This window comes from Scleropages formosus, chromosome 22, assembly GCF_900964775.1.
Source record: "Scleropages formosus chromosome 22, fSclFor1.1, whole genome shotgun sequence".
Classification (NCBI taxonomy): Eukaryota; Metazoa; Chordata; class Actinopteri; order Osteoglossiformes; family Osteoglossidae; genus Scleropages; species Scleropages formosus.
The window spans coordinates 3,880,443-3,901,138 of record NC_041827.1 but is presented as its reverse complement, the minus strand read 5'-3'; the positions used below and the strand labels follow the sequence as shown (position 1 = coordinate 3,901,138).

The following is a 20,696-nucleotide window of genomic DNA, read 5'->3' as shown; positions in this document are numbered from 1 at the left end:
TTTAAAGCAGCCTTGTACGAAAAGAAGTATAAGATCCGGGGTGTAAATCATAGTCATTTATTCATTTTATATGTTTTTTATATGTTTATTTTAATAGTTTATACAAGAATAACAACCATCCACATAGGGTTTGCATACTTTGAAGCAACCACAAGTTGTTTATTACGTACATCCCATTACTTCATTCTATACTGTGACGTATTTCCTTAATGGACTGCACCCTTACCCATGCGTAGCCCAAACACTGAGCACCATGAAGACATCCTGAAGACATCCCTTTGAAACATGTACATTCACTCAGTTTCCATGAGGAGTACATCCAATCATTCTACAGTAAGTTATCTAATTTCTTCATGAATGAGCTCACTGGTGGCATTCGGGGAATCAAAGATGTTATTTAAGACACTTGGTTCACTGTAGCAGATGTAAAGACCGCTTTATCAGGACTCTGTTTTTGGCTGCTTTTGGTGGAACAAAAATTGCCCAGTCTCTGTTCAGGCTAACAAAGATCATTCAAAATTGCTCCTTCTGTGTTAGTGAAAATCACAGTTGCCCCGGGCAATGACTCACCCCCCACCCCATTGGTTTCTACATGTTGCTGTTGTTCCCTTAAGGGAGCGTGACTTGGCGGACCTTGGAAAAAAAATGTTCTTCCACATGATTTTGCAATTACCACATTACATTGTTGTGTTGTAAAGAAAGCTGGACTAAAATTATTCGTCTGAATGTTGTCGCATGAGGACTGTACATTCATGAGTTCTACATTGTACTAATGTGGAAGGTATACTTCTTTACTAGACAAGATATATTTGTCTTTGTCAAACAAGATGAAGAAAAAACTCACATTGTGGTGGTCTACCTATTTATTTGTTTTAATTGCTTTAATAACTGCACATTGTCATTTAGCTGTGGAATACATGGTCTTCTAAGCAAAAATGTGTCAACTTTCAGAAAAGTACCCAATGAACAGGATAAATGAACACAACTGTCAGTCATTCAGAATAAAAGTGTTTGGAATCCACCTGGATACAGCATAAAAATTAGCAGCAGGTGGTTTAGAGGTTAAGGAAATGGTTTTGTAACCTGAAAGTCATTGGTTGTAAGTCTCACCCCATACTGCTACTGTTGTACCCTTGAGAAAAGTCATCCCTCTACACAGTCTGCTCAGATCACTCCATAGAGTGTTTGATCCAATGCTTAGTTAGTCAACCAGACATGACCCATCAGTTGGAGGTTCACCTGTGCACGAGGTCCTGGGAGGTACTTTTCTAAACTTACTCCTTCTCAGTATCTTTAATTTGTTTAAATTCCACACACACACACACACACACACACACACACACACACACACACACACACACACACACACATTTTCTAAACCACTTGTCCCATACAGGGTCGCGGGGAGCCAGAGCCTAACCCGGCAACACAGGGTGTAAGGCTGTGTAAGGTTGGCACACCCAGGACAGGACGCCAGTCCGTCACAAGACACCCCAAGCGGGATTCAAACCCCAGACCCACTAAAGAGCAAGACCCGGTCCAACCCACTGCACCACCGCGCCCCCCTATCCATTCAAAATACAATCCTGTCATTCTGGGGTCTTTCAGTTTTCCCAGCTTCCATAAGGACATGCATACAAAAGCGCTGTGATGTGTGTTGTGCTTCACTTCACTGCCTGGATAGCTATACATAAAAACAGCCACAAACATCCAAAACTCTTGCTTTATGCCATAAAAATCAATGGATGTACATTGATTCATTTGGCTGACACTTTCCTCCAAAACAACTTACAGTGGTAGTCTACCTACAGTTATTTACCCATTTGTACAGCTAGGTTATTCTACTGGAGAAATTTAGGGTAAGTACCTTACTCAAGGGTACTACTGCCAGAGGTGGAGATCAAACCTGCAACTTTTGGATCCAAAGGCAGTAGCGTTAACAAGTACCCTATAGCAGCTGTCCCACTGGGTGTGACTACAGTAAGTGTTTCTCCCCTTGCCATGATGTCAGACGATTTGAAGCCCGACTTACACAAGACATACTCTACAATTTGGCTTTCCCTGTTGCCTATATATTTTTGCCTGTTTCTTCTGTCTGACTCTTAGCTACATCAGATTGTTGCCCACATGCAACATTTCTTCTGCTAAGACAGTGTTTGTCTTTTTCTTTCTCAAACATTTCTTACCCAGGCTTTTCCTCCAGTAAAATAGAAGTCATCTCGTGGAGGGAATATGAAGAATTGCTAGTTATGTATTATGCCACCAGCATTTTACAAATTGCGCAACAGGCATCCAAGGAGACTGTTTATGAAAGCCGAATCATCCCTTCCCAGTAATTTGCTCATAGGTCTGATGCTGACCGTCAGCACAAACACGAGTCTGCGTGCGTGGACAATAAATCACAAATCCTCTGTCTGGGATGCAACCCAAAAGGACTGTTTACCAATTTGCCTGACAATGAAAAGAGTAAAAGTTTTTAGGCATTACTGTATAAATAAATCCCAGAACAGGAATTTAAAGCTTGCCTTGCTTATGGTCTGTGGAAACCATTCAAAAATAGTCTTAACAATAACAAATGCTTTTTCAGCCTTCATCTGTATAGGAGCCAGAACAGAAAACAACATTGTACTTCTGAAATATTGATTATGTGAAATGGCAGTAGAATTTCACCCTTAATCACACTTGTCTGCATTATTTTTGCCAAAGACAATGTGTACAGAGTTTCATAACTATAAATAACCCTCCCACAAGATTTCTTCTATTTAAAAGGGGGCTACAACTGCAAGAGACAAGTAGATCTGGAAGGAAAGCATTCGCATTGTTCTGTTGCATTAGTCTTGATTTTCTTTTACTTAGCTTTGTGGCACAAACAAAACTTCTGCAATAAGGCAGAACTGCAGATCAAACGCAACCTATGCGTGACAGAGCCATTTGACAAATTTGTAACATTTAAAAAGACATGTGTTGCAGCCTACAGCGAGGTTCAGACATTTATTTTTAGCAACACCCCGTACTACATGAATGGAAAAGATAGTGGATGGAGATATGTTTATTTTAGTCACAAAACTGTGACTAAATCCTATGAAACAAACAGAAACTCTAAATGTCCTTCACTTCAAAAGTAGTATTCATGTTTAAATAGAGGATTAGGCCTTGCAAATAAAAATATATGTTTATTTACATTTACATTTATTTTGCATGTAGTCATTTTGCAGACACTTTGTATCTTACAGGTCAGAGATAACAAAACTGGTTAATATAAAACTGGGGTAAGTAGTGTAGATGGAGAAGAGCAAGGGGCCCAGTACCAAGCCCTGAAGAACACCACTTGACACAGATTGAGCGGAGGACAGGGAGTTGCACCAAACCACCTAGTAATATCTACCTAGTACATAACACTCAGACCATTTCAATGCTGTTCCTTTGATTCCAAGATGACAGAAGACAGCAGGGTCTGGTGATTTGCTCACAGAGTCAAGTGCTCCAGAGAGGTTAAGTAGAATGAGCACCAAGGAGAGGGAGACCACTCTGGCTGCCTTGAGAGCCTCTGACACCCCCAGGAGGGCAAAGATTTAGGTTGTGGTTTAGGGTTAGTGGAATGGCCAATGTTAAAAAAGAAATTAGGCTGGAATTCTGGACTGAGTTTGGGTCCAGAAACTGTTTCTTTCGCAGGCTGAAATGTGGGCTGTTTTAAAGGCAGATAGGAAGCAGCTAGAGGTGAGTGAGGAATTAAAGATAGGAGAGATAAAATTAATGGGAAATGGCCTGTGAGTAAGAGGTGAGGGGATGGGATCAAGGGAGCAGCTGTGGGCTCTTTGTGCAGGTAGTGTGAATGGTTTCAAAATATTTACTTTAGTGCACGGGGGAAATGTTGCTGAGAAACATAGGAGCTCTTTAAAGGAAACTATCTATCTGGAGACTCTTCACTGGAAGCTGGAGGAAGTAGAGTGGGTAGATGGAGAGCTCACAGCCGAAAAGTATGCGGACCCTACTGGGATGGGCATTGTCGTTCTATAACATATTAAAATAAACTTATAAAGTGAATAAATGACTATGATTTACACCCCTGATTCTACTTACCTACCTGGTGTAACCAGTGCAACTTGGGCTTCACTTATTTTTATACCTGCACTACTTGTGTGTTTGGGGGGTGCGGTGGCGCAGTGGGTTGGACCACAGTCCTGCTGTCCGGTGGGTCTGGGGTTCAAGTCCCGCTTGGGGTGCCTTGCGACGGACTGGCGTCCCGTCCTGGGTGTGTCCCCTCCCCCTCCGGCCTTACGCCCCTGTGTTCCCGGGTAGGCTCCGGTTCCCCGTGACCCCGTATGGGACAAGCGGTTCTGATAATGTGTGTGTGTGTGTGTACTTGTGTGTTTCTGCTACACACATGATTTCCTCTACAGTAACATACAGAATTGGTCATTACACACCTTTTACGTGACATGAGAAAGACTGATTCTCATTGAATAACCCTTATGTGGTAAAACTAAGAGACATGAGGGCTTCACATACTTTCAAGCAGTGGTAAACATTTACTGAATGGTCCCAGACTGCAAGATATGATGCTGTTTTAAAACAATTTTAGCATAATGTTTTTACAAGTAAGTGTCAATTTGAGTAAAATACAGGGTTTTATTGCAGTACTCAGTAAAAACACACTCACTGGTATACACACACACACACACACACTTTCTGAACCGCTTGTCCCATACGGGGTCACGGAGCCTACCCAGCAGCACAGGGCATAAGGCCGGAGGGGGAGGGGACACACTCAGGACGGGACGCCAGTCCGTCGCAAGGCACCCCAAGTGGGACTCGAACTCCAGACCCACCGGAGAGCAGGACCCGGTCCAACCCACTGCACCACCACACCCCCTGCCACTCACTGGTATGTACGGTGAAATACACTAACCCTAGAATAATGATTCTGTGGTGCGAGTGATTATGTGTAACAGTTTAGAAAACCCAGCTGCAATTTTAGTAATAGCAGAATGCCTTAATTTGTCATCTATTACATCTTGTAGCACAGAAACATGGTGTATGATGTTGTGAGGTACAGCACAGCAAATGTGGTAATATGCCAAAGACAGCTGTGATGCACTGTGTTCTTCTTCAAAAGAAAATACTTCAAATTAACGTCATAACAAAGGTTTACTGTCAGTGGCCCCGTGTCATAACCTGCTATTTTCATTTCTGCAATGTGAGTGAAAATGTATTTGCCACCATACATCTATTGGTATTTATTTAGCTGACATTTCCCCCTGCCCTGGAGGTATTATTCATTCAGCTGACACTTTTCCCCAAAGTGACTTATAATGTTAAGGTTATGATTATTTACCCATTTACACAGCTGAGTAACTTTACTAAAGCAATTTTAGGGTAAGTACCTTGCTTAAGGGTAATACAGCCAGAGGTGAGGACTGACCCAGCAACCTTTGGAGCCAAAGTAAATAACTGCAACCACTACCAGCTGTCATATTTATTTACTTCTTTACTTTGTCTTTTATGGACAGCACAGGGTCAAACTAGTACACATTTAAGCAAAAACGTCCACGTATGAAAAACATGGGCTTAGAATCAAAAGATGACAATTTATCACCCGTATCATCATGCGGCACCATCTAAAAACTTCCAGTAGGTTTCAAATTTCAAGTTTATTGTCATAGGTACAAGTATCATGAAATTCTTCTTGAATGCTTCTCTGTAGACTATGAACAAAAACAATAGAAATCCTGCACAATAACAATGACAGTGACAATGAGTAATGCTAATAACAATAACAATAAATAACGGTAACAGTAATAACAATAAATAACAGTAGACAGCCAGGGAAATCAGAACATGAGAATGCTTAAAGTGAACTTACAAAGCAGTTTATTATGTTGTACTGCTTACAGTGATTCACCTTTCACTACAGCTAGGTGATTTTTGCTGGAGTTTAGGATTAATACTTTGTTCAACCACATCTAGAGGTGGGATTTGAACTTCCTTTGAGTATCAGGTGGCAGCTCTGTCCACTACACTATCTCACTCACCGAGGACCAATAACTATCTTCTGTATATTTAGAGCCTCCATTTCATTAACTTTGTATTTTTTTTTAAAGCTCATGTCTACTGGATCATCTCCAGCACAGGAGGAAGAAAAAGGGGAAGAGTCTGATTTTGATGGCAGTGATAAAGACGTTGTTCCAGAGCAAATCTCTGTTGTGAAAGAGGGACACCTGGAAGCAGGGGAGAAGAAACTGGACCCGGTGGAAAATGATACTTCTTACACAAGAACTTCAAGAGATCTTGCTGTCGGGTCGCTCTCAGCGGGGACAGATGAAGAAATAAATAACGCACAGCCTTCTGGGAAGAATGACCACAGCGCACAGAAACCTCATCACACAGATATCATAGGTAATTACCAGCACTGAGACATTTCTGGCCTTATTTGCAATAATATAGAAATCTCTAAAAAGAACACATGACTGCAAAAGCCCCAGTGATCGAAGGCAACTGTGGTACTTGTAAAAGACCAGAAAATGAGACACAGGAATCAATTACAGTCCCATAATTTGCGCAGTGTAAAACAGAGCCAAACAACTCCCATGTAAACGCAGGAGATTGGAAAGGAGGCAATTAGCACTCCACTAATCAGGCTTGTAGGAAGGTATATGTCATGTAGGAGTGTCTGAATATTCCCATGAGCCCTCTTTCTGCTCTGTGGAGTCCTGCCAAGAGTTTGCGGCGCGTGTTGCCACAGTTACACGATCAGGTGTGCACACTAGGACTGTCAAGTATGGGGGACTGTGATTAACTCCTGCTCACTGCCAGCAGTTTAGAATTAATCAGCATATATCCCAAGGTACATGGCATCATAGTGGGTACGAACCTGATACCAGTGCCATCCAGCATTATAGAACACAAAAATAATAACAGCTATCATTTCAGGTATCACAACTGGAAACTGCTAAACTGAAATTAACTTATGAGAGACGAAGAAAACGTACTGATTTTTTTTTCTGAATTAACTGCACTGACCGTGTATGGATTTTATTACAAAAAAATAGATAATAGTTAATCTAATAGAATGCTGCTTTAGCCACTAGGTATCTTCTCTTTATGATGTATGCTGGTATTCCTTTAACTGACTTTGTGTTTTACATTATTTTCTCATGGTTTTGTGTTACTGTTTACTGTGCCACGGAATATGGCAAAGAATTCTTCTGCGTTTTTAAGGAAAATATTTATTTGTGAAGATCTAATGAAATGTGTGATAATGAAATTTTGATTATATATTGATTATCGTTTGTTTTTTGACAGAAGTACCAGTCTGCATGCTACCAGAAGGGTAAGCTATGAAATCTGTACAATTTTATCAATAGCCATAGTATAGTAATAGTATAGTCATGTTACTATACTATAGTCATGTCACTTTCCACTCTTTGCTTCTGTGTAGCTCTGGATTTCACAAACAAACAAACAAAAAAACACATTACAGCAAGGCCAGAATACATTTCCACCTTGACAGTTCAGTATGTTGACAACAGCAACATAAAGTCAGTGATATATGAGAAGCACGCTTACTCAAACATTACTTGGCAGGAAATATTTATAATGCTCCAGCTGTTCCTTCAAATATATTTTTTCCTATTTATCTAGTTTTGGAAATATTCAAAATTCTGCTTAATAAAATGATAAAGTCCCCACATAATTATTTAATGCAAAAAATTCTTTTAAAATAAATTACTGTAAAATTCCAAAATTCAACTATTTTTTTGCAAATTGTCAGTGTTAGCTCTCAGCATCGTTCCAGTCTCAAAACATTTTCACAAATATTGCTAGTATTTTGCAGATATAAAACATATTTTGTCTCAATCCAGCGTTTAGAGGGTTAAAAACAGGACTATTCATTGTGACCCTTGACCTTTGCTAATGACCTTCCCGCATATTCATGAGTATCAGTGCTCTGCCCACCCAGGCCATCAGCAAGACAAACTGCTTCATCTTCATAAAAAGCAGATCATAGAAAAGGAGCAAGAAACAAACACTTTACAAACCGAAGGAGTTCATCAAAAGGAAGGAAGAAAGAAAGAAAGAAAGAAAGAAAGAAAGAAAGAAAGAAAAGCATTAATTTTCTGCTGTGAAAATGTGTTGAAAGGGGGGTTTGGTGGCACAGTGGCACAGTGGCACAGTGGGTTGGACTGCATCCTCCTCTCTGGTGGGTCTGGGGTTCAAGTCCTGCTTGGGGAATCTTGTGACAGACTGGTATCCCGTCCTGGGTGTGTCCCCTCCCCCCCTCCAGCTCTGCGTTGCCAGGTTAGGCTCCAGCTCCCCATGACCCTGTATGGGACATGTGGTTTCAGCTGATGTGCATGTGTTATGTGATGTGTATGGAAATATGTTCATGCAAGTGTCTTGGAGAGACAGGTGAACAGACCTTTTTACAAGGCTCGGTCTCACTTCTGGGAAAAATAGTGCTGTCTTGGAGTTAGGAATGCGTTGTAACATGGGATGTTTCGCTAAACATGTATGGGCACGTTGAGGTAACCCTTCGTCCAACTCAGAAAGACCTGCGTGCTCATCCCGTGAGAGGCGGAGTTCTTTCTTGGCTTCATCGGAGAATCCAAAATCTCCATATCCTACATGAGAAACCCAAAGTCTGTGATAATGTCAGCTGTGCTATTAATGACGGAAAGGTCAATGGTGTACACCAGTAATTCTGAAACTTTACCAAATGTCTTGGATCACTCTTTAGCACTCTTTACACTGGTAGATTTTGCAGTGATTGACCTTTCTACTGGCTTAACCTGCAAGGGTTCAACATCTTGTTCTTGAAGCCCTGTCAAGTGTAACCCACATAGTTTTTATTTTATTTTATTTTATTTTATTTTTTTTATTTTATTTCTATAGGACAAATCTTCCCGGAAGTCTGGCCCCAGTGAAAAATAGGCTCTGTGGAGCTTGGCTACCTCCACATTTTCATTTATTTTTACAATTATTCTTTTTTCTCCCAAGAAACATACATTTCAGAGAAGAATGCAATGTATTTTTAAAAGAAATATATTGATCTAAGAAACATACATTATCTTTCATGAAGGACCGCACGGGGCAGCTATGCCTGACAGTACTGTCGCCTGTAGAGTTTCAGTTGTGTACTTTGTGTGTCTTAAGGAGAAGTGAGAACACATAGGAGACAAAAGGCGGGTTGGAAAAATTAAAAAAAAAAAAACAAAAAAAAAAAGAACAAAATCCAGTGGGTATTCAGTGTTTTCCAATAGTCCAGTATATTTGACTTGGTTTCTCAAGAAAATTCCACCACGGCAGCCCCTCAGTATAAAGGACCCCCCACTAGTGATGCTCGCAAATTTTTTGAGCCTTGTTTACTCGTCAGAAAGTGGAACAGCAGCAGCAGGCAGTAAATCTGGATATGCATGTAGAACATCGAGGGTTGAAATAATTATGAAGCTCCCTGTTAGATCTCCGCTCCTCCTTGGGGTCCCTTTGCTGCTCAGTCTTAAATGAGCTATGGTGTCCTGACAAGATGTGCTCTGTGGTTTATAGGGCACTTCCTCTTCCATAGAAAAGGAACCAGCCACGTACTGCGGCCCTGCTTTCAACAATGTGGGAACCCTGCAGTTGAAGTGTGTCAGGCGATGTGACGTGATTAAGAGCCTGGACTGCTGTCCTCAGAAGGGGTGCAGTCATCAAACCGCCGGCATCTATGAAACAGGCGCCTATGATGTGTGAGCTTGTAAGCTGGTGACTGTAAATCACTCAAGATTATGGTATCTGAATAGCAAACAGAGAAAAAAATACCACGTTCTCGAGAAAGTGATACAGAAGAGTGCTCGTGGGTTTGTATTAAGTGACAGGGAAATGTATGGGGTTTGCGTTCTTTTTTTCACACTTGGGCTGAGGGGTAAGAGCTGTTGTGCTGCTGATATTGCAGGGATTCTGTCACCGTGGATCCCACTCCCCCCACATTCATGGAAGCAGAGGAGCTGTGCAGTGATCAGTGTAAAGAATCCCCCCGGGAAGGGGACCCACTTGGACGAGGTAAGGGAGAGACCCTTGTTCATGTGCTGGAGTGCAGGAGGACATCGGTGGTGTGTTTAATCATCATGCTCAGTTTGGTAATGAATCATTTACGGAGGTCTTGTCTCATTAATGTAATAAATTGAGTGTAAACACTTTTTTGTTTTCCGAAAAGACCTCTAGCATATTGCATTCTGTGACATTGCTTCTGGAGTGTGACGTATTACATGGCCGGTCATGACAAGTGTTTTAGCGATTGACACGTGTTTGTGTGGAAAAACATTGACGGCATAATTTTAATGCACTGTGTTTGAGGGATATTGTGTTTGTTTTACAAATATATTGATGACGACAACAATAACGACAACAACAATAATAATAATAATAATAATAATAATAATAATAATAATGGGGGGTGCGGTGGCGCAGCAGGCTTGGCCGGGTCCTGCTCGAGTCCTCTTGGGGTGCTTTGTGATGGACTGGCGTCCTGTCCTGGGTGTGCCCCCTCCAGCCTTGCGCCCTGTGTTGCCGGGTTAGGGTCCGGTTCGCCGCGACCCCGCATGGGACAAGCGACTTCAGCCAATATGTGTGTGTCTGTATAATAACAATAATAATAATAATAATAATAATAATAATAATAAGGAAGTGACATTAATTTAGGAATTGAAAGAACCTTGCTGATGTTATTATCACAAATATTTCACAATTTATTATTTTTATCAATACCGTGTTTTTTCACAAGGTTAAAAATTTTCTGCTGGGCAATATCAAAACCTTTATAAGTGCTGTATTTTGCATGCAAATTTTGAACTAGTTGCAAGTAAATTTTGAACTAATTAGTCTTTGATGACATTGGATTCATACTGAGAGGTAAGAAAAACACTCCGTCGCTCCGTTGTCACTTTACTGGAGAGATGATCCGATGTCGAGACTCCTAATACAAGAATACCTGTGTTACTAACTCTAACTAAAGTATTCAGTGCACTTACACAGAGCATTTTTACTAGAATAATTCAGGGTGAACACTCGGACAAGGACACTAAAGAGATGGGCTTGACCTGGCAACCTTCAGGTCATGACCCCGAATAACCAGTACACTTCCTGCTGCCTATATATATTCCTATTTTTAAATATAAGCAACAAGCTAAGGCCATATATATTACATATATACATATGGGGATTAATCTATGTTTATGATAAATGGAGCTCGGCGATAATACTTTAGACTTTCCTACAGTATGCAATGATGTCAGAGTAAAAGTAGACGGAGTTATGTAATAATGGCTGGTAATAATAAAGTGATAATGGATAGGCCAGGCTTCATGGTATGTGATATTGCCATGTGGGGGCAGCTGCTAGTGTAGTGGTTAGAGCTGCTGCCATTGGACGGTTGTGGGTTTGAATCCCACCTCCAGCTGTAATACCCTCGAGGACAAAATTGCTCCAGTGAACTTACCCAGCTGTATAAATAGCTAAATAGACTGTAGATTGCTTTGGATAAAAGCAACAGATAAAATGTGTTAAAATTGGAAATAATCATAACCCTTGACTTTATGGTTACAATAACAGCAGGGTGCATTTCACATGGGACAGGAGTGCAAACACTGCTCAAACTAAACAGGTCAGACATGATATGCTGTATGTGCTGTGTATCTTTTCAAACAATGTCTTAGAGCGAGAAAACATTTGCCAACGTTCTATGTAACTGTTGTGGGTAAACACTGCATGAACAATGAGCATTTATGTTTATGCTCTTAGGGCTGTTCTGATGTCTTTTCTTTCTTTTGCATACTTTATTATTTGTGGATGTATTTGCTGGTTAACAAGCTCCAAACACAGTGTTTGCCGTTGAGTAAAGCCCTTTGCTGAACCATTTGAGAAGAGCTCTGATTCACATCCTTTAGCCCCTTTTCTGTATGGTTCCCTTATTTGTTTCTCATATCCTAAAATGAAAAATAACAGAGAACAGTTTCAGGAACTGCCTCTTGAGTCAGTACTGCTCATCGCTCTCCGTATCCTGCCTTTGCACCTTACCTATACTTTAATATTTTGCCTTAACACTGTAAGTCGCTTCGGAGAAAAGCGTCAGCTAAATGAATAAGTATAAACATGAACGTGAATGTAATTAGGGCGCTCAAATTGTACGACGCATCATGCAAATGTTTCATTCTGCAAAGCTTCATAAAAAGTTGTGTGTTACAGGTGCAATTGCATTAACAATTAATTGAGCCAATTAATTGCACAAGCTGCAGTAAAGATTAGTGTACACACCACCCTCTGTGAAATGAGTCTGAGAGCCTCGCTATATATAATTTACAAACCATGATGGATGTTGGGGCAGACGCTGGTAAATAAATGTGTGGAAGAGCGGTCATGAGGTCACAGTCCTGGAGATGAGCTGAGGGAGTGCTACGTGTTAATGGAGCGTGGTACCAATTCGCCAAGTAGGCACCCTTGCTGTCCACACAGTGGTTAGAAGAACACCAACGATGTAATTGAGAGGCCCAAAATGGCTCATCAGTGTGTGGAGCCCGGAACCCAAGGTATCTCCAACGCTTGAATGCCTAACATGGACTTTGAGGGCGAAGTGTGTCAAGGAAAGCTGCCTATGACAGTGACCCATGCGGTCATGCGACATTACACAACACAACAAAATTTTTCAAAGTTCTTAGTTAAGTTGACTTTTGCATTGATTATGATTAAAGTTTACTGATTACAAAAATACCACTAGTTCTTCTAGTGTCAGTTTAAGTTTGGGACTTTACAGCCATTGGAAGATTCTAGAAGGCATCAGAACATTGTAAAAAGTACCAAAACATTCCGGAACGCATCACATCCTAAAATGTACTGGAAACCCGATGCCAAAATTTGCAAAAATTTGCTAATTTCAAGAACGTGAAACATTTTTTCTAAAAACTCACATATAGTACAAACTAAGGGGGCGTGGTGGCGCAGTGGGTTGGACCACAGTCCTGCTCTCCAGTGGGTCTGGGGTTCGAGTCCCGCTTGGGGTACCTTGCGATGGTCTGGCGTCCCGTCCTGGGTGTGTCCCCTCCCCCTCCGGCCTTACGCCCTGTGTTACCGGGTAGGCTCCGGTTCCCCGTGACCCCGTATGGGACAAGCGGTTCTGAAAATGTGTGTGTGTGTGTGTAGTACAAACTAATACCAAAAGCATGATTAATGTAACAAAACTGAGGGGAAAGTTCTGTGGTGGCACAGTGGCACAGCGAGTAGCTGTCTTACAGCACCTGGGTAGTGTGAGAGAATGTGGGTTTGAGCCCTACTCAGTCTGTGTGGAGTCTGCATGTTCTCCCTGTGTCTGTGTGGGTTTCCTCAGGGTGCTCTGGTTTCCTCTCACAATCCAAAGACATGCTGTTCAGGTTCCCCCATAGTGTGTGACTGACAGAGAGTGTATTTCACTGATGTATGGATGAGTGACCCAGTATAAGTAATGTATCTAGCAGTGTAAGTCACTGTGGTAAATAAGGTGTGTGGGCTGATAACACTACATAGTGTTTGTTGGAAGTCACTTTGGAGAAAATCATCTGTTAAATGAATAAAGGTACTACAGCAGGAAGTGGAATTCAAACCTTAGAGTGTGAGATGGGGACTCTAACCACTACACTAACGGTGCCCATAGTGATCCCTGTTTTTAACTGATGAGTGACTATGTAGTGGTATTACTCCATGTGAAGGAATAAAGAGCTAACTGGAAAGGCTGAACAAGACTGGAATGTTTTCTTCTTTAAACGTTGAGTTGTTCTTGAGGAAAATCATACGGACGACTCCAGCAGATTCTCGGACCAATAAAAACGGGCGTCGCTTTCCAAACAGCTGCACCACAGTTTGGTTTGGCCCAGTAACGGTTCTTCTGAGATTTATTCACGAGCGGAAGTTTAACTTTGTTCTCGTTTTGAGGGCGAATCCTAGCGCTGCAGACGGAGGGCCGATTCCCCTCGATCCGTGTCGCACTCTCATACATAAATGTTATGAGCCACACCCGATACTGTCCTGCTTTTACCGCTCCTTTGGCAGCCGTCTTCCCTCTGCTTTTACCGTATTACACTCATCACACTGCGATGTTTAGCTCTGTAACCATTTTCTGAAAAGGAGGCTTGATGCTTATTATAATTTCAGCACTTTGTTCCTTCTCAGTTCCTTTTTTGGGGTGCACATTCATTAATTCAGGGTAATTCACGGTCTATATTTCTTTTCGCTTTGCCTGCAATAACAGTGTTGAAAAAACTGTTACAATTTAAAAAGAGCCTTTAGAAGAAATGCGCTCCCCAGGAAACAAGTAAACAAGTGTAAAAAAGCTGTTTTTATCTCAAACCGATTTGAGCATTAAAAGTAATTCCTCATCCAGGCCAAGGGCCACGGGGAAGTGAACACTGCAGCGGCTCTCGGGAGCGGGAAGCCAAATGTTTGGCGCTGCTGCGCTGTTTTTGTTATGCTGAGCACTTTCACGGAGACACCGAGACTCAGCGTTCAGTGCCAGGTCGGCCGTTTGGAGGGTCCTTATTAGGACTCCAGGATTCTAGAACAATCTGCTGCCTTGCTGTAGAAATGGGGAAGACCGTAGTACTGGTAACATGGAATGAGTTGAACTTGTGCCCAAGAACTTGTGATTTCTAAATGTGCCAAGAAGGCTTCTGCTATTGCACTTAACCACATTTTTTTCAGTAAAAAATCTGCAAAAAATATTTTCAGTATTATATAAATGTGTCTGTATACAGTATTAATACATACACATGTATACATACGCACACAGTGCTGCTCGAAACTGTGTCCCTGTAGGGATAGTCATTATTGTATTAAATAGGGTTATTGTGTTTTACTATATTAAAACGCTAACCCTAAGTATAACCCTAAGGGTTATTAATTAATATGGTAATTAAACACATATAATGTCAGATGAGAAAGATTCCTTTTCATCAATTAACCATTTTGTGGTAAAAGGGACACAAGGGTTTCACAAGTAGCACTGTATGCACATATGTATACACACACACACACACACACACACACACACACACACACACACACGCACATATATGTGTGGAACGAAATACTCGGACTTGTCTTTCCAGCTCTTCTGAAGCAGTCCCCAGAGACGTGGGATGTAGGTTGCTTTACTGTCACACTTCTGTCCTGTTTATCCCAAACTAGTAGTGTCCACCTTGAGCAGGTGTACTCAAACTTTTGACTTCGCACTGCATATACGAACACGCTGACACCGACGAACGACGCGGAGATTTTTGCCGCAATATTATCAGAGACACCCTTTATCACGTATATCCAATTAATACAGCGTAAAGTATGAGCGAATAAATACATTTACAAATAAGCTTCATTTAATAAATTGAAATCAAAAACCCGAAATCACATGAAATTGATACTCAGGCTCATGACTGTGTCTTGGCTGCATAGAGATTCAAAAACGTATGTTGATATTGTGCAGGGGAAAGGTCAGCAGGAGCTGGTCCGCAGACGATGGAGGAGGAGGTTCTCTATGACAACGTGCCCTATGAGGACATTTCTCCTGCGGAAGGTGAGTCCCTCTCCTGGGTGTGTGCTGTTTCTGTCACCTCTCTGTCACTTTGCTGTGTTGTCCTAATAGAGGAGCTGGCAAAAATACATGAATAGCACTGTGTCCTGGAGGTTGCAGGTTCAAGTCGCAGGTAAGTGTCCGTTTCATTGAAAATGGATCTTGCAACCTCATTGGCTTTTGCACGCAGCTCAATTAATGAAGGGTCAATACACCAACCATACAAGTTACCTTCCATAAAACCTTGTGATAAGCAAGTATTATCAAAAGCAATGTTTCCAGCTTGAAATCATCACTGGAGGCTTCTATATTCTGAAAGAGCTGCCTGCTGGACGTAGCTGCTAGCGCATTAGTGAAGTGTGTGTGACGTCTTTCCCTTTTGTATCAGATGACATCTATGAGGACATGGAGAGGGATGAGGACGTGCGGGGGCGGGGCAATGGATGGAGCTCCAGTGAGTTTGAGAGCTACGATGAGCACTCTGATGGCGAGTGCAAAGCACCGGCTCGCAGTAAGGTATGGAGGTGTGTGTATGGCCCATGAATGCAAATCCATGTCGTAGTATCTGTGTATATTGTGTGGCGGAGAAAAGTAGGGGTGTATGTGCTTCTTGGGGTATCATGCTGTGTCGGAATATGAGACAGGCCCTGTTTGAGGATGGCTGAGATTTGTATCTAGTATGAATTGCTCCAGCAAAGCCTTCCCCTCTATACATTTATCTGGCACTTTTCTCCAAATCAGCTTACACACACACACACACACACACACACACACACACACACACACACACACACACACATTGTCGGAACCGCTCATCCCATACGGGGTCACAGGGAACCGGAGCCTACCCGGTAACACAGGACGTAAGGCCAGAGGGGGAGGGGACACACCCAGGACGGGACGCCAGTCTGTCACAGGGCACCCCAAGCGGGACTTGAACCCCAGACCCACCAGAGAGCAGGACCCTGGTCCAACCCACTGCGCCACCGCACCCCCCCAAATCAGCTTACAATGTACCTGAAATCATTTACCCATCTGGGTAACTTTACTAGAACAATTTCAGGTGAGTACCTTGTTCAAGGGTATTACAGCTGCAGGTGGAATTTGAACCTGCAACCTTCAGGTCCAAAGGCAGCAGCTCTATCAGCTGCCTCTATACTATAATACGATAATTTGTTATACCTCGGCAATGGACTGATATGCCACCCAGTGTTTACCCTGCTTTTCATTATTCCCTCGCTTCCGGCATAGGCCCCTGACAACCATGACCCTGTTCTGGACAAGTTGTTAAGGGAAGTGAGTGTATGAGTGAGTGAGTGAGAGCGTTTGCATATTTAAATAATTTATGGTTTTGCTAAGGACAGTAACGAAACAGCTTCAATAACTCGTCAGCATTTCATTTTCAGGTTTGTTTCAAGAAAATAAAGACAGTAATATGAAACGCCAGGAATTTTAAATGTAGAACATAACGCAGGGGCAGATGGTATCTATAACTGCTGCCTTCTGGTCCAAGGGTTGCAGGTTCAAATCCCATCTCCAGATGTAGTACCCTTGAGAAAAGTACCCCAAATTACCCTAAAGTGCTCTAGTAAATTTACCCAGCTCTATAAATGGGTAAATAATCATAAGTCACTTAGGAGAAAAGTGTCAGCTACACAAATCAATGCAAACCTTTGTGCTCCTGTCCTGTTCCTGCTGTGTGTGTGTTCACCGCAGGGGGGCACTGTTGGTTCACGCTCAGAGGGGCCTCATCTTGCAAGCTGCAGACCTGCTGAGAGCGCGCGTTAGCCGAGCTCTTTTAAAAACAGTGCCTGAAATGTGGGCAGAGTGGAGACCGGTGCATTGTGGGAGTTAAAGTGTTGAACCCCCTATGGTGCCAGCGCTTTGGTCATTTTGACAACGCTGAGCGTCACGGGGCGAGCGCTTCCTCTGTTCCTCTTTCCTTTTCACCCACGATACTTGACCACCCACCTCCCACCGACACCCCCTTTCCTTTCCTTCAAACACCCTTTTCCCAGCATCCTCTCCTTGCTGTGTGCTCCTCATTCCTGGAACTCCTTCCCAAGCTCCCAGTCTGCATACCTGCGTGTGTCACGTCGCTGCTGTTTGCCTGCCAAACACTGCTGTCCACCCAGCGCTCAGCTTCCGTCGCAGCGGCTGTCTGCCCACGATCAGTCCCTGCAGGTCTTCTGCTCACACGCTCAGCCTTTTCTCCTTGAAGGAGCTGGGGATAACAGTTTCCGAGTTATCATTATTTATTCTTCCGCTAAGAATTTCCATTCCGGATTTTTCTTTTGCAAATGAATGCACCGACGAAGATTGCAATGTCAAATTCGCGCTTCTTTTTAGCCACGGTGGGAATTGCTTCGCAAAGAAACTGAGCCCTAGGTGTGCAATCCCAGTATCCGAGGACAGTGGAGTATAGCTCTGATTTGGATTTACCCTTCAGTGCTCCTGCTAATAATTACTCTTTGCCACGCGTTGAACGGTGTGGCTGGTGGAGTTGGCTCACAAAGTGCTGAGAAATGAGAACAATCGGCAGCGTGAATGCAGTCACTGGAGTCGCCGTGCTCCCGCTCATCTGTTTGCGCTGGAGGCGCAACACTGAAGGGTAAAACACTGGAGAAACACCATCCTGGTGCCTCAGCACTGCATGTGGCGCCCTGTAAGCTGCATCTGCATCCCTCTAGGTCTTCACACCCAATAATTTCTGTGGCTGCTGCAAACCCTACTTATCTTCCTTCACCCTTCTTTATCTCCCCTGCTCCTCCACATTTGCCTCCTCTTTCCATCCATCTCCTATCACCTTGACTCTCCCTCTGCCCTCTGCGGTTACCGTGGCGATGACCCTAGCTCTCCCCAGATGCCCGGCGCCTGAAGGATCGTTGTGCCCAGACCGGACGCAAGCTGGCCGTGCGGCTCAGGGGCCGACCCAGCGGCAACACCAAAGTACCCTTCTTGTACCCTTCTTACCGTAGGGTGTGGGACTATGTGAAAACGGGAGCAGGTTTAATGCAGACCGGCTGCCACAAGGGGCTCCGCCCATCCCCTAGCACTGGAGACACACCCATGCGAGGCCTGAGAGGGTACCCCCCCCCCCATGTGCTGTATCTCATGACCTCATGAATAAATAAAGCAAATAACACATCAGTCACAGCAGAGACTTTGCCAAGTTCCTCTAATTAATGACCCGGATTTGCGGAGCAGTGAAATGAGAAGCCTTCTCAGAGCTTCAGCGCTGCGCCAGCCCACGGCTGTTTGAGCGGGGTTTCACCCCAGCCCAGAGTGCTGCTGGAGACCGTGCTGCAAAGGCGGTATGAGCTGCGCAAAGCTCCTTTCACAGCTGCACACAGGATTCCATCTGCAGGCCCAACAAAACGGAGAGAGCAGCCTCCCCCCGACACCCCAACTCCGCCCTATTCCGATCTGAGATACAGGCTTCCCGGCGGGGTTCGATCCGACGGGGAACTTGGGGAGCTGCAGGAGAGCTCCGTGGACTGTTTCTCCATCATGGAATAAAGGCCTTTTCCTTTCCCTGCTCCTCCGTAACAGGTCCATCAGCTGATGAAAGCGGCCAGGAACGGAACCAAGGACAGCCTGGAGAAGACCAAGATAGCAGTCATGCGGAAGGTCCCCTTCCTCCACAGGAAGGACAACTCAGGTAGTATGAGAGGTGTGGCCCAATGCACCGGTGTGGGTGGGAACACCATTTATATTCCTCCAAAAGCCTTCGCTTTTCATTTCTGCCGCTGAACTTAAGCGCACCTCAAACATAACACTGCCGGCATTCCTCCGGAACTGAGATAAAACGTTTTCTATTGCCTTTTGTGTCCTGCTTTGAAAGAAGAAAGGAATAAGAAGGAAAGAATAGAGTATATTAATAATATCCAAATGCCATAAAATGTTAAAAATGATATTGTTTGGATAAGTCAAGCTGGCTTTGTTCCATTAGGGGCAGGCACTGAAAGTGTCGAAATCTCTTGATGTGAAGAGCGGGAATGAATGAAATGAAATGCGAGAAAAGCGACGGGGGTGGGATGCGGCTTGACAAAGTCAACTCTGCCTGGTGTAAAAAGATTGCTGTCTAATATTAGTCAATATACGGAGGGGGTCCACTGTACTTCGTACTGTAAGTTTTAATGCGGGACTGTGCTGCGTGGTTCGACCGCCTGTGTCTTTGTGTCGAGACAGACCAGGCTGAGGATGACGCCGGATACCTGGATGTGATGCTGTCGGAAGTGAAGCACCCCCCACCGGAGTTGGGTCCCATGCCGGAGGGGTTGAGCAGCCAGCAGGTGTGTGGAATGAATAGCGGTATTTTAATAATGGCCCCCGGTGCATAAGCTACCCTCTGCTTGTCATCCACACTCGTACGGATGGTGTTATTATTGGTGGAACAATTTTTAATTCCGTTCTCTCTGGATATAAATGCAATTAAAATTATGGTGTCTGTAAAATCTAATGACACGTGCCCACACTTGTATTGCGGTTTTTCTTTCAATCCTAGTCTTGTTGTCAGGTTCTCCGACGCCACATCCTCGGCTCCATCATACAGAGCGAGAGAAACTACTTAGAGTCTCTCAAAAGGATTCTTCAGGTGGGATATTACACACATCCCCGACACAAAATTATACATGAGATATTTGTGAAGAAATGGAGATTATTTGAAAATGTTCAGTCTGTAAGCACACACATTGTAGGTCGAACATTGAGCTTCAGAAAAACAATTTTTGTATCCTTTAATGTAAAGGCATTGAGGTTATTTACACACACACATTTTCAGAACCGCTTGTCCCATACGGGGTCACGGGGGAACCGGAGCCTACCCGGTAACACAGGGCGTAAGGCCGGAGGGGGAGGGGACACACCCAGGACGGGACGCCAGTCTGTCGCAAGGCACCCCCAGCGGGACTCGAACCCTAGACCCACCGAAGAGAAGGACTGTGGCTCAACCCACTGCGCCACCGCACCCCTACTGAGGTTATTTATTTATGGAGAATTAAGTTTAGCTGTATTTCCAACGAGGGGTGTGGTGCTGCAGCAGGTTTGGCCTGTGCCTGCTCTCTGGTGACTCTGGGGTTTGAGTCTCGCTTGGGGTACCTTGTGATGGACTGGCGTCCCGTCCTGGGTG

The 20,696-nt window shown here is 43.6% G+C and overlaps 1 protein-coding gene across 3 annotated transcripts in view; it reads left to right on the top strand.

Moving 5' to 3' along the window:
• Positions 1–4,878: 4,878 nt before the first annotated feature.
• arhgef10la (Rho guanine nucleotide exchange factor (GEF) 10-like a) overlaps positions 4,879–20,696 on the top strand; it is a 79,829-nt gene continuing 64,011 nt past the window's right edge. Inside the window, exons 1-9 of one of the 3 annotated variants that reach the window (XM_018725869.2) lie at positions 4,879–4,885; positions 6,102–6,396; positions 7,303–7,330; positions 9,932–10,038; positions 15,479–15,568; positions 15,954–16,081; positions 19,118–19,226; positions 19,757–19,860; positions 20,085–20,162. In XM_018725869.2, the coding sequence (XP_018581385.2) occupies positions 6,105–6,396; positions 7,303–7,330; positions 9,932–10,038; positions 15,479–15,568; positions 15,954–16,081; positions 19,118–19,226; positions 19,757–19,860; positions 20,085–20,162 (936 nt within the window). In that variant the 5' untranslated portion in view covers positions 4,879–4,885; positions 6,102–6,104. Of the gene's footprint in view, positions 4,886–6,101; positions 6,397–7,302; positions 7,331–9,543; positions 9,837–9,931; positions 10,039–15,478; positions 15,569–15,953; positions 16,082–19,117; positions 19,227–19,756; positions 19,861–20,084; positions 20,163–20,696 lie in introns of those variants that run through there. The other 2 variants (XM_018725871.2, XM_018725870.2) reach the window with 2 other exon arrangements.